The sequence below is a fragment of the Muntiacus reevesi genome, chromosome X (assembly GCF_963930625.1).
Source record: "Muntiacus reevesi chromosome X, mMunRee1.1, whole genome shotgun sequence".
NCBI classification, from domain to species: Eukaryota; Metazoa; Chordata; class Mammalia; order Artiodactyla; family Cervidae; genus Muntiacus; species Muntiacus reevesi.
The window spans coordinates 36159066-36176491 of record NC_089271.1 but is presented as its reverse complement, the minus strand read 5'-3'; the positions used below and the strand labels follow the sequence as shown (position 1 = coordinate 36176491).

Genomic DNA, 17426 nt, shown 5'->3' with positions numbered 1-17426 from the left:
AGAAGGGAATGGCTACCTCCTCCAGTATTCTGGCCTGGAGAATCCCTTTGACAGAGGAGCCTGGCGGGCTATAGTCAGTGGAGTCGCACAGAGTCCGACACGGCTGAACGACTAACACTTCCACTTTTTTCATTGTGATTTCACCCTCCCCTCCCCTGCCTGGTGGTTCTTATTATGATTGCAAGAGGTGCCTCAGGAACAACCCTTAGGGAACTTTGGAAAGAAAACATGGCTCATTACTCCCAGGTCCTGGAGGATGGACGGCATGCGTCGAACTCCACAGCCGGGTCATGGGTAGAAAGTGAGTACATGTGTAGCCTGGGGCACTTTTATTGGGGTCTAGGCTGGGATGCCTAGCGTGTTACAGATTGAGTCTTTCTTGGTGAATTTAAAACATGAGCGTGAATTACAATGTCAGCCGGGAAAAACAAGTGGTCAGATGGTCAGTTATCCTAGTCATCCAGTGATCTCTAAAACAAAGGAAACTGCTGCAAACAGTGAGAGTTTTACTACTTCTTTTCCAATCTGGATTCCTTTTATTTCTTTTTCTGTTCTGATTGCTGTGGCCAAATCTTCCAAAACTATACTGAATAGTAGTGATGAGAGTGGGCACCCTTTTCTTTCTCCTGACTTTAGGGGAAATGGTTTCATGGTTTCATCATTGAGGATAATGTTTGCTGAGGGTTTGTCATTTATAACTTTTATTATGTTGAGGTACGTTCCTTCTATTCCTGCTTTCTCTAGGTTTTTTTTTTTTTTATCATAAATGGATGTTGAAGTTTGTCAAATGCTTTCTCTGCATCTATTGAGATAATCATATGATTTTTATTTTTCAATTTGTTAATGTGGTGTATTACATTGATTAATGTGGATATTGAAGTATCCTTGCATCCCTGGGGTAAAGCCCACTTGGTCATGATGTATGATGTTTTTAATATGTTGTTGGATTCTGTTTGCTAGAATTTTGTTAAGGATTTTTGCATCTATGTTCATCAGTGATATTGGCCTATAGTTTTCTTTTTTCGTGGCATCTTAGTCGGGTTTTGGTATTAAGGTGATGGTGGCCTCATAGAAAGAGTTCAGAAGTTTACCTTCCTGTGCAATTTTCTGAAAGAGTTTGAGTAGGATAGGTGTTAATTCTTCTCTAAATTTTTGGTAGAATTCAGCTGTGAAGCTGTCTGGTCCTGGGCTTTTGTTTGTTGGAAGATTTCTGATTACAGTTTCACTTTCCATGCTTGAGATGGGTCTGTTGAGATTTTCTATTTCTTCCTGGTTAAATTTGGAAAGTTGTACTTTTCTAAGAATTTGTCCATTGCTTCCAAGTTGTCCATTTTATTTGCATATAGTTGCTGATGATAGTCTCTTATAATCCTTTGTATTTCTGTGTTATCTGCTGTGATCTCTTTATTTTCTTTTTGTTGATTTGATTTTTCTCCCTTTGTTTCTTGATGAGTCCGGCTAATGGTTTGTCAATTTTATTTACCTTCTCAAAGAACCAGCTTTTGGTTTTGTTGATTTTTGCTATGGTCTCTTTTGCTTCTTATTCATTTATTTCTGCCCTGATTTTTAAGATTCCTTTCCTTCTGCTAACCTTGGGGTTCATAATTTCTTCCTTTTCAAGTTGCTTTAGCTGTAGAGTTAGGTTATTTATTTGACTTGTTTTTCGTTTCTTGAGGTAAGCCTGTATTTCTATGAACCTTCTCCTTAGCACTGCTTTCACAGTGGCCCCTAGGTTTGGATTGTTGTGTTTTAATTTTCATTCGTTTCTATGGATATTTTGATTTCTTTTTTAAACTTCTGTGATGGGGAAGCCTGGCTTTCATTTAGTCTGGTAGCTGGCACTGTGTTTATTTAAGACAGCTGTCTGTGATGTGGATGCCTTAGCAATCAACAGCTTAACATCAGGCACTTGCGTTACAATAAAAAAAAATTTAAAAACAAACATAGAAAAAAAAAAAAAAAACCTCAGGGTAATTGTTCCCTGGTAGTCCAGTGGCTACAACTTCAAGGTCCCAGTGCAGGGGGCCTGGGTTCAATCCCTGGTTGGGGAACTAGATCCCACATGCTATAGCTAAGACCCAGTGCAGGCAAACAAAACAAAACAACTCAGGTGCTTAGAGGACAGCCCAGCCTGTGATGCTGAGACAGCAGATCCAGGAGGTGAGGACATGAACAGCCTTCAGGATTTGTAGGCAGGGGCACTGTCTGTTTCTGGGTGGTCCTTTTGGCCTGAGAACTGACTGACAGCCTGAAGGGCCTCTTGGTCTAGGGTTGGGTCACCCAGGCAACATTCAGCAAGTTCCGCCAGGTAAGATCATAGCGGCTCGTCCTCCGGTGCCATTGGGCAGTGCACTCAGTCCATTGTTTCAGGAACGTCTCAGTCCGCGTTGCACTGTTCCACAATGTGAACTGGGGAGCAAGCCATCTGGGTGAGCAGCTGCATCTCCAACATGGTACCATGGCTCTGGGATGTCATCTCCAGTGGAGGAGGGAGGGATAGGTGTCTCCGGTGGTGAACTCCTGGCCTGGGATATGGCCCCCGGGAGTGGTATCATCTCCAGCGATGAGTCTGTCTCACTCACCAGTGAGGTCCTCTGGAGTGGAGGCCACCCAGGGGTGGGAACCCATGTGGATATGCAGTATTGGTCATCAGCTGGGCATAGGCTGGCCTGATATAACATAGAGGCTTCCTTGAGGATTGCAGGGAATATCTGATGCCTGCTGCTTGTGGAACAAACTGTTGAGAGCTCTCTGGGTTCTTCAGGGGCATCTTTAGCAGTGGGATGAGTGGCTGTCCTATCCTTCCTGCAAGAGCTCATCCAAAGCACATGGATATTCTGGGCACATTTACATCCCAGGCCTGAGGCGATCTATTGATGCTACTTAGGCATAGCCACTAGGGCAGTCCCTACACAGATCCTGGGAGCACATTCCCCATATCCAGATGGCTTTTATGTAGGAGCAGTCATAGGGCCAGTTGGCTTGTATCCCTATTTGATGTTGATACTGGAGGGCAAGTATCGTTTGGCTGTTGCTTCCAGAGAGCCCACTGCCTTGAAAGGGCTTCCCTGGTGCTTCAGAGGCTAAAGAACTTGCCTGCAAGGTGGGCGACATGGGTTTGATCCCTGGGTCGGCAGGATCCCCTGGAGAAGAGAATGGCTACCCAATGCAGTATTCTTGTCTGGAGAATCCCATGGACAGAGCAGCCTAGTGGGCTACAGTCCTTAAGGTTGCAAAGAATCTTACACGACTGAGTGACTAACCATGCACTACTAACTTTGAATTACTTGGCATTTAGTAAAGGCGGTTGTCAGAGGCTTTATACTTCACATGCCTCTTTAAAGGCTATTGCTTTTTCAGTTCTGATACTTGGCACCTGGCTGGAGTTTTCCTACTACTGGGTCAGCGGTCTTGGCTCTTCCTCGCCTCCCTTCTACTCAAGCATCCGCTCTTACCTTTTGTAGAATTTCTCCAGGGACTTCTGGTTGAAGTTTGTCTCTCCATGGTCATAGCACAGCTTGGAGGGTGCAGGCTTGACCTAGGAGTACTTTAGCGTTTGCTTTGTCTGGTGAGAAAGTCACTTGGGCATTTAACTTTGTTAGATTCCCCCCCGTAAGGGAATAGGGCATTCAGGCAAATGCAGAAAGCTGTGCCCTATGTATTCTTTTCCCCCCAATTATGTAAGATCCGAGGTCGACAATGGAGAGTGTACATGTACGAATACCCTAGATTGACCACGATCATCTCGCGCTTTGGGAGCTTGTTTCATTGTTTATTGCCCTGCCTGAGGCTGTGTACCCCCTGCGCCAAATATAGTTCCCTCGTGGGTTCAAGGATGGGGAGACCAATCCCTTTGGCCTCTCTGGTGAGGCAGGGTACAGGGGTACCGGTGGAGCTGTGGCCTTCGGAGGAGTTTTGATGGAAGCTCTGAACTTTGTGGAGGGATTCTCACTTTTTATGGTGGGGAAGCATGGGAGCCACTGAAGGCAGAGCCACATGGATTCAGTCAGGATCATCATTAGTCTCTAAACCAGTCGAGACAGGCTTTTTCTGATGTTCAGTCTTCCCCCTGAACCATACCTTCCTTCTCTTCTGCAAATTCGTATTCTGCAGAATAACTTAAAAAAAAAAAACGGTTGAGGTCAGACATTGTGAACCTACTCTTAATCTGAGGGGAGTTGATAATGCCAGTGCCAGGCAGAGCTAATGGGAGGACCACCAAGAGTTCTCTGGGAGTTTGTCCCCTGAAGAAAGACAGGCCCTTCATGAAGCCAGAGTTCTGATGTTGGCAGATCAGTTTCCACCACTGTATGACTCAAGCTAGTTGACTTTTATGCCAGCAAAACCATGAAGGGCCCAGCACAAGCACCAGTAGGAAATGCCTGCCACCTCTTCCCAGCCTTCACGGATGGGGCTCAACCTGCAGTCTTCTGAGAAAGGAGAGGTCTGTGTGGTGTGGGACATTTGGTGGCACCTGGAAAAACATTGCCCTTCTGGGTGCTGAAGGGAAGCAGCAGGGTTTTCCAGTCTGGGCTCACAGTACACTTTGTCTCTTAGTAGGAAAAATCGAGGCACACGAGAGACTTGCCCCTCAACCACTCTCTACTTTCGTGCTGGTTCTGAAGTTTAGCCAGCCCCTCTGAAAATGGATGTTTTGAGGAGAAAGAGATCAGACAACCCCTAAGTCAAAGACTTAGTGAGCATCCCAGGTTTCAAACCCAAGAACTGAGAATAGTCTATGGATTGTCCTGTCTTAAAAAATGACCTCCTCTCATTCCCTGCCCCCACCCTAAACAGTCTAAGAGGGATAAGAGAGGAAGCCGGAGCCTAGTTTAATTTCTGGAGCAAAGGCGGCAGTGACTATCCACAGTTTGGCTGTAAGAATTTCCTGGAGAAGCCACGGAGGAGAATGGACCATCTCCAGGATGACCAGCTTGGGTTTGAGGGTTCACTTAAGGAATACTGAAAAAGACGCCTTCCCTTAGAGATAGTTGGCAGAAATGGTAGCTTGAAAGCCACCATGGCACCCAGCTGCCAAGGAAGCTGTTCCAGCAGTTCCCAGACTGCAGCCATTTCGTCAGAGGCTCCTAATAGTTTTTCCACTGGTGCTGAGCGGCAGGCTTGCCTGTCACCGAGGGGCCTGTGAGTCCAGGCTCCATCTCACTTGCCACCTTGAAGAACTTACTCAGTGAGGAGGAGGGTGAAAGAGGTGATTGTATCACCTGGGAAAAAGTGAAGTGCAGAAGCTGTGATAAAACACAATGTGTAAAGTGTGCGGGTGTCTCTTGGTGTGTCTGTGTCACCGTGTGTGAAACATGAAGTGCAAGAAGAGGTTTCCAAGGCCCTTTGCATAACTGCGTTTGAAGACACATTAAGTTTTTATTGTGTTTGCTTCAGTCCTAACAGGAGGGTATGCTGAGTTCATCTCGAGACGTCAGCATTATTTTCTGGTGCTGCACGTGATTCCAAAGTGGAGCCATGTTTGACAACTAGGATGCTAAAGAATGCTTCTCAAAATCCAGTGTGCGTATTCATCACCTGGGACCTTGTTCAAATGTTGATTCTGCTTCAGGAAGCCTGGGTGTCAGGAAGCATTGAACAGGAGGCTTCCTGTGTGCTGTTCTGGATCTGTCAGGAAACCTTTGGCCCTTATTAATTCCTATTCAGGAATTAAGAGGAGAGGCTCGCCTTTCCTGGGGCTGAGGAATCCAGACATTTCCTTTGTTAGTTTCTCATTATGGTGATAAGTACCCTGTTCTCTCTTTAATAGGGATCGCCTTGTGTTTTGTAAGTCTGGAATTTTAATCTTTATCTTTGCTGAGAATAACTACCTTGTAAGACAGTATATATGCACACACGACGTTGATTAAAACACCTTCGCTCCATCAGAGCTTGGGTCCCCGTGTCTTTCTTTCTTTCTTCTTTCTCTCTCTCTCTCTCTGTTTCTGGTTGATTCCCTGGAGCACGGAAGCCGGCTGCATAACCCAGGGAATATTAGCCTCTTTCCTTCTTTCACTCTCTCATCGTCGACTCCGAACCACCAGGTTCTGGTCCAATAAAGGACCAACACCTGGGGTAGCGCTTAAAATTTAGGACTACCAAGTATCTAACAGGTTGTCAGGCGAAGTGGCCACTGCTGGTTCCCACAGCACAGTTTGAAGAGCAAGGTGCTCGAGCTGGCTTTAATTGCTTGAGATGTCTGGATCCTGCCCCAGGGACTCATGTAATTGGTCTGGGATGTGTCTGGGGCAGCCAGCATTTTAAAAGCTCTATAAACGATTCTACTGTACAGCAAAGCTTGTGACCCTCGATGGCAAAGTGCATGGTGATTTATCAAGTTTAATTATTTTATCAGCCCTAAGGTGGTCTTCTCTTCCGATTCCAGACACCCCGACTTGCTTCTCTCCCACCGTCAAAGATGGGATCAGGGTTACCTCTACATCCTTCATATGTTTCCCACCTGTGAGGAGTGAACTTATAGCTCAGGATGGAAAGAGGAGGCTCAGGCAACCTGAGTTGCAGAAGAAGCAAAAAGGGTTCTGGGGGCCAATTTAAAGGAAAAGCTAGTTGAAACAGAATGTGGCAGAGGCATTGTCAAGAAAACTTGTCACCCAGAAACTTGCCTTCAGTCTTGGGCCTGATTTTGCAGCAGTGAAAAGAGCAATGTGTTCTCCTGATTCCTAGTAGCACTTGACAATCAACCAGTTACAAAGGATATTTCCCTTTTAATTAGAAGGGTGGCAGGATTGGTCAAAATGCAAGAGACCCCCAGTGGCAAAGAAAAGATTAAAAAAATATTTTCCCCAAAGTATACACACCACAAAGGAACTTAGAACTAGTGTATGATGATGACGATGGTCATGATGAGAAAAGATGGTTACACAAAGTACTTATTATGTTCCAGCCAACTGTTCTAAGCATTTAAAATATACTAAATCATCTAATCTTTTAAGCAATAGTTTTATGATGCCTATTTTACATGTGAGAAAACTGAGGCACAGAAAAGGTAAATAACAAGCCCCAATTCCCTCAATTTAGTAAGTGGCTAGACTGGAATTTGAACCCAGGCCATCTGTGGGGAAGAATTCATGACATCAAACTGTTTCTCCAAAACAGGAGAGTAAGAAGGACCTTCAGGCTTCCCTGGTGGTTCAGTGGTAAAGAATCCTTCTGCCAAAGCAGGAGACCTGGGTTTGATCCCTGATCTGGGAAGATCCCACATTTCGCAGAGCACCTCAGCCTGTGCATCACAACTACTGAACCAGTGCTCTAGAGCCAGGGAACCACAGCTGCTGAGCCCCTGTGCCCCAACTACTGAAGTCCAAGCAGGCAGAAACATGTGTACAGATTTCATCAGATCAAATAGAGTTGACCAAGAGGCTGAATTTTTAAAGGGGAAGAGGAAAAGAAGAACTGATAATTTTGGGGGCTGTGTGCAGCACATTGTTGCTCCATGTGCCCTTAGTTCTCCTGAGGCATGTGGGATCATAGTTCCAAGACCAGAGATCAAACCCATATCCCATGTGTTGGAAGGCAGCTTCTTAACCTTTGGACCACCAGGGAAGTCCCTATCATTTTCTTAAGAAATCTTTTTTTTTTTTTTAACTGGAAAATTTCTTTCTGCACAGTCACCAAAAGAGAAAAAGTACAGTCTTCTCCCCATTCTGAAAGCATACCCCAGGAGACCACACGGAGGTCCTGAACAGGCTGATTTGGGGCCACGGGGTGTGGGCAGAGTCTGCAGTGAGCTAAAGGTCAAGGTGAGGTCAGCACCCCCCTGAGTGTTTCATCACGTCAGCCTTGCTTCTACATGTTAGTTACCCTGGGCCTGGGCTCTGCCATCCTCCCAGTCCACTCTCACTGAGGTTTTCCACTCCCATGACCACAACACAACCTATGTAGGCATCATGATGTCTCCCATAGGTCTGTTTCTAAAGCTGACATCCACTCTGAACTCCAGATTCATTTTTCTGGCTACCTGCATGACAGTTCCACTTGGATGTCTAATATGCATCTCTGACATTACATGATAAACCTTCTCTACCATCCCAGCTGTGCCCCTGGCAAAAGACCCCAAGTTAGTAAGTAACACCACCATCAATCCAGGCTAAATTAGAAGTTGGGTTAATTTCTTCATATCTCTGGTCCATGAAGAAATCTTGCTGATTTATCCAAATCCATCTGCAATGTGTCTACATCTCTTCATTTCTTCATCCTCTACTCCAGTTCAACCACCATTGTCTTTCACCCGGACCAGCTGTGATACCAACTAGCTAGTCTCCCAGCTTCAACCCATCCCCCTTTACATTCCTCAGTGCAGCCAGTACCACTGAATTCATATTCAGGGGGATTCATTTTACTTTATATTCAATATCACAAATTGACCTTAATCCTTGAGCTTGTATTTTTCAGCCCTTCTATTGAGGTAAATTTTGAGTGGTACCATGTTACTTTATCTCAGGGTAGTATAGTTCAAGTAAAAAATCACAGGTGGATGTTTTGTAAGGGTAGCATCCATGCTCAACAGTGGTGACCACAGGAAGTACGTCTCTTGGAAATCCAGCCCTGCTACACTTAGATTGTCACTGTAGTCCAGGTTGAGCTTGTCAGAGAGGGACTCTGCTATGCCAGCATTTCGGACCCCCATCTTGCTACCCAGAAGTCTGCTTCAAACTAAATGAAGACCCCTTTATTTCATTCCATTCACAGTCGCATTCCCTTCACCATTTCTGGAGATCAACCCCAGTCATGATTTTCAGGCCCTATTTTTATAGCTCATCTATTCACAGGCACCCACATTCACCAGGGCCTCACCTCACCCACACCCACCCCATATACCACATTGTTTATTAGGGGAAGGTACATTTTGTATTGTTCAGGGTCCCATGCATCCCCTTCTTCCCTCCCTCTGTGGAGATGCTGAGCTTCCTGTGGACAGGGCATTGGTAACTCAAGAGACTCCCAGATCCCTGTTTTACAACTAGAAAGTTTAAGGGTTTGTACACATGAATCAACAAGAGACCTTTATTTCTTTAGGAAGCAATTAGTTTACTGGAAGAACTGGCAACACTGAAAGAAGGAAAACTTAAGTGAACTTATTCTGCAAGGGCAATACTGCGGACTTCATGGCAGGCAGGGTGACCGTGGGCACTCACCCAGGTCTCAGGGGAAAGTCCAGTCCAGGCTAAGTCCCCCTTGTCGCCGTGGCCCAGGGTGAGCTTCTCAAAGAGTACTCTGCCAGGCCGCCTTCCAGGGACCCTTTGTTGCTCAGGTTGTCGACTTGGTCTCCCAGCTCCTTGATGAACTCGACCTGCTGGTCCAGTGGCACCGGTGGGCGTCGCTGCTGTCAATGGCCAGCTGGCGCATGTCGAACAGGCTCTGGTTGACGCTCTTCTCCAGGTGCAGGGCTTCTGGCATGCCCTGGAGGCCACTCTCCCAATCTTGGATCTCGAGGTTTCTCATGTCCAGGAAGGAGAAACTACCCCCACGCCAGTTCTGCAGCAACATCAGGCTCTCGGTTGTCTCGCTATGCTCCTGGGAGAAGAGCAGGAAGACGCGGGAGAAGCGCTGCAAGGCCACGTTGTGGTGGTGCAGGGAGCAGGCCCTGGCCAGGCACTGGAAGGAGGCACGGAGCTCCAGGGCAGTGTGGCTGTTGCACTCATGGTGGTAGCACCGGCGCGCCTGCGAGGCAACTGCGGACGACATGGCGGGCAGTGGCAAGAGCATCTGGAAGGCGTCTCGGATGAGGGAGGTGCGGCAAGGGCAGCAGCAGGTGCGGAGATGCTGGCTGCCTCCTCAGAGCCTTCTCATGGTGACACATGACGGCCGACAGAGGTGGGCTCTGGGCCGCAGGGCAGGTGGCTGGGTGCGGGCTCTGGGATGGACAGGAAATGGCAACCATTGTGCACGGTGAGTGCCCGAGAAGACTCTGTAGACCGGTGCTTCTCAAACTTTACCTTGCACATGAATCACTAGGGATTCCATTCAAGTACAGATTCTGACTCACTTGGTCTGGGGTCTGGCTAGGAATCTGCATTTCTAGCAAACTCCAAAATGAAGCCAGTATTCTTGGTGTCAGGGAGCTTACTTTGAGTGGCAAGAATTTAGAGCCCTCGGCATGGAATCCACTGGATGAGCAGATGGAGAGATGAGGAAGGGATGGGACTGTGAGAAGAGGGGACAGGTGCAGATCCTGGTGAGACAAGCAAGATGTGGAAGACTTTCGTCTCTAACAAGTAGCATCCCTTCCTCTCAACTTGGCGAGTTGTTGAGATTGGTGTTCAGTCGCTAAGGCATGTCCAACTCTTTGCAACCCCGTGGCCTGCAGCAGGCCAGGCTTCCCTGTCCTTCACTATCTCCCAGAGTTTCCTCAAATTCATGTCCATTGAGCCAGTGATGCCATCCAACCATCTCATCCTCTGTCGTCCCCTTCTCCTCCCGCCTTCAATCTTTCCCAGCATCAGAGGCTTTTCCAATGAGTTGGCTCTTCCCATCAGGTGACTGAAGTATTAGAGCTTCAGGATCAGTCCTTCCAGTGAATTTTCAGGACTGATTTCCTTTATGATTGACTGGTTTCATCTCTTTCCTATCCAAGGGACTCTCAAGAGTCTTCTCTAACACAACAATTTGAAAGCATCAATTCATCAGTGCTCAGCCTTCTTTATGTTCAACTCTCACATCCATACATGACCACTGGAAAGACCATAGCCTTGACCAGATGGACCTGTACACCAGAGCAGCCCACGCAGCCCGGCGTCACATAAGCTGCTTCCTCTACACAGACAGTGGGGAGCACTTGGTAAACAGGTGAACTGGTTCAGTAGGCCTAGGTTTGTTACATGAGCTCATGATGCATTAGATACCATATAAACTACACAGTACCAAAGAAATCTCACTAGAAAGCCTAGGTGGCCTGACCCTTGTGATCTTTCACTTAATCTTCCAGGACTCTGCTTACCTTCTTATCCAATAGTTAGTTTATCCAGTCCTGTGAGTCCAGCGCTCTCAAGAAGATGTTGGTTCCCCTATGTTTATTTTAAATACTGTTTTCTCACCTTGTTGCTCAACCACACTGGGATTCACTCCCCCAAAACACAGTGAAACCCATCTACTGGCACAGGTTGTACAAGGGAAAGTACAGCCTTTATTGCAGGCCAGGCAAGGAGAACCGGCAGCTCATGCTGAGATGACCCCAGCTCTCCAATTGCTTTCACCAGAAGGTTTTTACCAACAGTGTGAGGCAAAGGGTCTCGGGGGCATGATCCATTTTTGCTCAATTCTCTGATCCATTGATGGCGAGGTAACAGGGTGATGTTTTCAGGAATCTCAGTCATGAACCTTCTGGTTTCAGCAGCTCTGGGTTATACATTCTTGTGGCAGCATGTAGTTAACTCTTTCTACATGGTGGGGTTTTAGTAACTGCAAGACAACTCAAAGACAGCTCTCAGGATGTTATATAAAGCCCTTGAGAAGAAACTGAAGGAGTTCTAATGGCTAAACCATTATTTGCTCTTGGCTGTGTGTTTTCATTTGTTTCTGTACACTCTCACTTCTCTGATTAAATTTGCTGTAAGCTTTTTTGGGAACAAGAGGTGGGAGGGGCACACAGGGGTCTCACCCCAGAAACGCCCTGCAGAACAGTGCTTGATTTCCACATGAGCTTCAGATGCAGTTTTCTGGCTGCCTGCAAGGCATTTCCACTTCCGAATCTAATAGGCATCTGAGACTTACATGACATGCCTTCCCACATCCTTCTGGCCTCCCTGCTAACGTCCCCAGATTAATTAGTAGCAACACTTTAAACCCAGGTGATCAAGTGCAAAACCTGGAATGGAGATTATATTCCATCATTTCCCATTTTTCTCCTCTGTCCCATAAGCAAATTTTGTCTCCAGATTCCATCTGGAACATGTGAAGATCTCATTCCCTCAGCAGCCACTCTATTTCCAGCCCCCACTGTCTCTCTGCCCTGCTACTAGGTCTCCTAATTTGTCTCCTGGCCTCAACTCACCATCACTCACCTACTTTCTTTAAAGGAGCCAAAATCACTGGCTTAACATTCGGGGAGTTTTATTTTATTTTTTATTCAGAAACAAAAGTTTGACCTTAACCTGACCACATATTTTTCAGCCCTTCTCCTGAGGTAGTTTGAGTTTTCTGGTATGATGATTTTAATGGAAGAAAGGGTACAATGGAAGGGGGGGGGGAATATGTGTGTGTGAGAGAGAGAAAGTTGGACCATAAAAATTGCTGAGTGCCAAAAAATTAATGCTTTTGAACTGTGGTACTGGAGAAGACTCTTGATAGTCCCTTGGATTGCAAGATGATCAAACCAGTCAATCCTAAAGGCAATCAACCCTTAATATCCAATGGAAGGACTGAAGCTCTAATACTTTGATCACTTGATGTGAAGAGCTGAATCATTAGAAAAGATCTTGATGCTGGGAAAGATTGAAGGCAGGAGGAGAGGAGGATGGCAGGTGATGAGATTGTTAGCATCACCAACTCAGTGGACATGAAGTTGAGCAAACTCTGGGAGATAGTGGAGGACAGGGAAACTTGATGTGCTGCAGTCCATGGTGTTGCAAAGCTGGACATGACTTACAGACTGAACAACATATATGATGGATGTTTTTGACGGCAATATGCATGACTAGCATGGTGAGCTAGGATGTCACTCCTGTGTCTATAGGGAAGTCAGCCTATGGCTTAGTTACCAGTATCAGTGTTGTCCAGGGAGATACTGTTAAAGACATGCTACTCAGAAGCAATAGACTTCAGCATTTGCATAATCTGTTGAGCTAAATGTTTTCAGGTAAAGTTGAAGACTCCCTTATTTTGCTCCCTGTCTAATCTTTCTTGACTTCTCACTAAGAGACAACCAGTATTTTGAATGCCATATTATGGTTTATATATATATATATATAATTTTACCATGTACAGGTTCCCACATAGACTAGGGCCTCAGATGGCCCACCCCACCCTCTCCACCTACTTTGTTCATGGGGGTCCTGTGTTTTCCAGGATCTCAGGAACCCCTTCTCCATCCCTCTGCAGAGATCCTCAGCTGTATATGGACCAGACCTGGGTAGCTGAGAAAGACTCCTGGATACCTGTTTTAAAGTTTAAAAGATGAGAGAGTTGCACAAACGAATCAAACAGACATTTATTAATTTAGGAACCCAATAACTTTATGTGAAGAACTGGCAAAACTGGAAGAAAAAAAACTTAGGTGAACTTTTTCTGCAAGGGCAACACTGTGGTCTGCATGGCAAACAAGGTGACCTTGGGCACTCACCCAGGACTCGGGGGAAAGTCCAGTCTAGGCTCAGTCCTTGTCACCAGCACCCAGGGTGAGCTTGTCAAAGGCGTACTCTGCCAGGCTGCCTTCCGGCGCCCCCATGTTGCACACGTTGGTGAGATGGTCCCCCAGCTTCTTCATGAACTCAAGCTGCTGGTCCAGGTGGTGCATCTCCAGGACGTGGCACGGGTCGGCGTCGCTGCTGTTGGTGGCCAGCTGGTGCAGGTCGAGCAGGCTCTGGCTGACGCTCTTCTCGAGGTGCAGGGCGTCCTGCGTGGCCTGGAGGCTGTGCTCCCACTCTTGGCTCTCGGGCATCCTGATGTCCAGGAAGGAGATGCGGCCCCCACGCTGGTTCTGCAGGAACATCAGGCTCTCGATCGTCTCGTGCTCCTGGGAGCGGAGCACGAAGAAGCGGGAGAAGCGCTGCAAGGCTACGTCGTGGTGGTGGTGCAGGGAGCAGGGCCTGGCCAGGCACTGGAAGGAGGCGTGGAGCTCCAGGGCGGCGCGGCTGTTGACCGCGTCCTCGCACTCGGGGCGGTAGTGGTAGCGCACCTGCGAGGCCGCTGCGGGCAACATGGCGGGCAGCGGCCAGACCATCCAGAAGGCGTCTCGGATGAGGGAGGTGCGGCGGGGGCAGCAGCGACGGGGGCAGCGGCGGGGGCAGCAGCGACGGGGGCAGCAGCGGGTGCAGGGGTGCTGGCCGCCTCCTCGGAGTCTTCTCACGGTGACCCATGACGGCGGCCAGAGGCGGGCTCTGGGCCACGGGGGCAGGTGGCTGGGTGTGGGCTCTGGGATGGACAGGAAGTGGCGTCTGTGCAGGGTGAGCGCCTGCGCTTTGGGTCCCTTAAGGAAGAGGTCACCAGGTGGGCGGGGCCTGTGGGCGGGGCCAGAACTCTGAGTCCAAGTTCCATCAAAGCCTGGGTGAGGCAGGAATGATTTGACCTGAGCACCTGACACCTATTGAGTTTTAAATTTTGCATTAATAATAATTTGAAAGAACTTTTTCTTATTCTCTAATTCAGCATCCTCCAACATTTTTGACACTTGGGACTGGTTTCCTGGAGGACAATTTTTCCGTTGGAGGGAGAGTATGTTTTCAGGATGTTTTTCCTAAGGAGAGCACAACCTCGATCCCTCAGGTGCACAGTTCATAGTAGGGTCTGTTCTCCTATAAGAATCTAATACCACTGCTAATGTGACAGGAGGTAGCACCCAGGTGATAATATGAATGATCAGGAGTGAGTGTCAATGCAGGTGAAGCTTTATGTGCCCAACACTCACTTTCTGCCATGTGGAGCCATTCCCAACAGGGTGTTGGGGAGACCTGCTCTGATTGTTTCCTTCTACAGTACGTTTCTGTATTTGAAGGTTTAATGATATTCTCCTCAGTTTTCTGTATTATATCTATGAATTTTCCTCCAGAAACACTTTCCTTGCTGTTTGCCACTGCTGGGTTGATTGGAATTTGAACTCTTTGAATATTGAAAACTGTAAATCTTCATAGCCTTCCCTAGGGGCTTAGTGGTAAAAAAAAAAAAAAACAAAACAAAACCTGCCTACCAATTCAGGAGACACAGGAAATGTGCAGGTTTGATCCCTGGGTTGAGACTATCCCCTGGGGAAGGAAGGAAATGGCCACCCGCTCCAGTATTCTTACCTGGGAAATCCCATGGACAGAGGAGCCTGGCGGGCTACAGTCCATGGGGTCACAAAGAGTTGGACATAACTTAGTGACTAAACAACAACACATCTTGATAAGTGATGATTTTTGCTTATTTGAATCTCTGGGAAAAGGAAGGCAACATGAAAGAGAAGCAATCTCCAGCTGGAGATACAATTTTAGAGTTTTTAAATACAGCTTTTTAATTTTTTAAAATTATTTTTATTGAAATATAGTTGATTTACAATGGTGTGTTAGTTCCAGGTAATGAGCAAAATGATTTATTTATACACATACATATATCCACTCTCTTTTTGATTATTTTCTCATATAGGTTATCACAGAATATTGAGTAGAGTTTTCTGTACTATACAGTAGAGCCTTATTGGTTATCTATCTCATATAGTATAGTGTGTGTATGTTCATCCCAAGCTCCTGACTTATCCCTCTCCCCCACGTTTCCCCTTTAGTAACCATAAGTTTGATATGTAAGTCTCTTTCTGTTTTGTAAATAAGTTCATTTACACCTTTTAAATAAAAAATAAGACTCTGCCTATTAATGATAACATATGACATTTATCTTTCTCTGTCTGACTGTAGTATAATAATCTCCAAGTCCATCCTTGTTGCTGCAAATGGCATTATTTTGTTCTTTTATTCTGACCGAGTAATATTTCATTGTGGACTTCCCTGTTGACTCAGCCTTAAAGAATCAGCCTGCCAATGCAGGAGACACGGGTTTAATCCCTTGGTGGAGAAGATCCCCTGAACAAGGAAATGGCATCTCACTCCAGGATTCATGCCTGGGAAATCCCATGGATAGAGGGGCTTGGCAGGCTACAGTCCATGGGGTTGCAAAGAGTCTTACGTTAGTTAGTGACTAAATAACAACAATATTTCATTGTATATATGTACCACATCTTCTTTATCCATTCTTCTGTCGATGGATATATGGTTGCTTCCATGTCCTGACTATTAAGTTGCTTCCATGTCCAGCTGCAATGAACAATGAGGTACATGTGTCTTTTTGGATTATGGCTTTCTCCAGTGCATGCCCATGAGTGGGATTGCTGGATCATATGGTAGTTCCTATCCTAAGTTTTTAAGGAAACTCCATGCTGTTCTCCATAGTGGCTATACCAATTTTCATTCCTACCAACAGTGTAGGAGGTTTCTTCTCTCTACGTTCACTCCAGCATTTATTGTTTGCATACTTTTTGTTGATGGCCATTCTGACCAGTATGAGGTGATGCCTCATTGTAGTTTTGATTTGCATTTATTTGATAATTAGTGATGTTGAGCATTTTTTCATGTGCTTTGCACTTTTTGGCCATCTATATGTCTTGTTTGAAGAAATGTCAATTTAGATCTGCTCATTGTTTGATTGTTTGCTTTTTTGACATACAGCTGTATGAGCTGTTTGTACATTTTGGAGATTAGTATCTTGTTGCTCACCTCATCTGAAAATATTTTCCCCCTTTCTGTGGTCTGTCTTTTCTTTACTTTTTTTTTTTTTTTTTGATGGTTTCCTTTGCCCTGCAGAAGCTGTTAAGTTTAATTAGGTCCTACTTGTTTATTTTTATTTTTATTATTCTAGGAAGTGTATCAAAAAAAGACATTACTGTGATTTATGTTATAGAATGTTTTCCTCTAAGAGTTTTATAGTGCTGAATCTTATATTTAGGTCTTTGGTCCATTTCGAGTTTATTTTTGTGTATGATGTTAGAGAATGTTTTAATGTATTTCTTTTATATGTAGCTGTGCAGTTTTCCCTGGAAGCACATATTGAAGACACTGTCTTTTCTACATTGTATATTTTTTCCTCCTTTGTGGTAGATAAATTTACCATAGGTGTGTGAGTTTAAATTAAGTTTCAGTTGTTCAGTTCAGTCGCTCAGTCGTGTCCGACTCTTTGCAACCCCATGAATCGCAGCATGCCAGGCCTCCCTGTCCATCACCAACTCCCAGAGTTTACCCAAACTCATGTCCATCGAGTCGGGGATGCCATCCAGCCATCTCATCCTCTGTCGTCCCCTTCTCCTCCTGCCCCAATCCCTCCCAGCATCAGGGTCTTTTCCAGTGAGTCAACTCTTCGCATGAGGTGGCCAAAGTATTGGAGTTTCAGCTTCAACATCAGTCCTTCCAATGAACACCCAGGACTGATCTCCTTTAGGATGGACTGGTTGGATCTCCTTGCAGTCCAAGAGACTCTCAAGAGTCTTCTCCAACACCACAGTTCAAAAGCATCAATTCTTCGGTGCTTAGCTTTCTTCACAGTCCAATTCTCACATCCATACATGACCACTGGAAAAACCATAGCCTTGACTAGATGGACCTTTGTTGGCAAAGTAATGTCTCTGCTTTTTAATATGCTATCTAGGTTGGTCATAACTTTCCTTCCAAGGAGTAAGCGTCTTTTAATTTCATGGCTGCAATCAACATCTGCAGTGATTTTGGAGCCCCCCA

At 46.0% G+C, this 17426-nt stretch overlaps 1 protein-coding gene and 1 pseudogene across 1 annotated transcript; both read right to left on the bottom strand.

The window, feature by feature from the left end:
* Nucleotides 1-9267: 9267 nt before the first annotated feature.
* LOC136154427 (ferritin heavy polypeptide-like 17) lies at nt 9268-9705 on the bottom strand. The gene has a single exon (XM_065916708.1). The coding sequence runs from the start codon at nt 9703-9705 to the stop codon at nt 9268-9270; it is 438 nt and encodes a 145-aa protein (XP_065772780.1).
* A 3622-nt stretch (nt 9706-13327) lies between these two features.
* LOC136154426 (ferritin heavy chain pseudogene) lies at nt 13328-13876 on the bottom strand (annotated as a pseudogene).
* Nucleotides 13877-17426: the final 3550 nt, after the last annotated feature.

What these genes read in the sequence shown, in the direction of transcription:
- LOC136154427 (XM_065916708.1), bottom strand. Translation starts at nt 9,705, where the DNA reads ATGTCGTCCGCAGTTGCCTCGCAGGCGCGCCGGTGCTACCACCATGAG.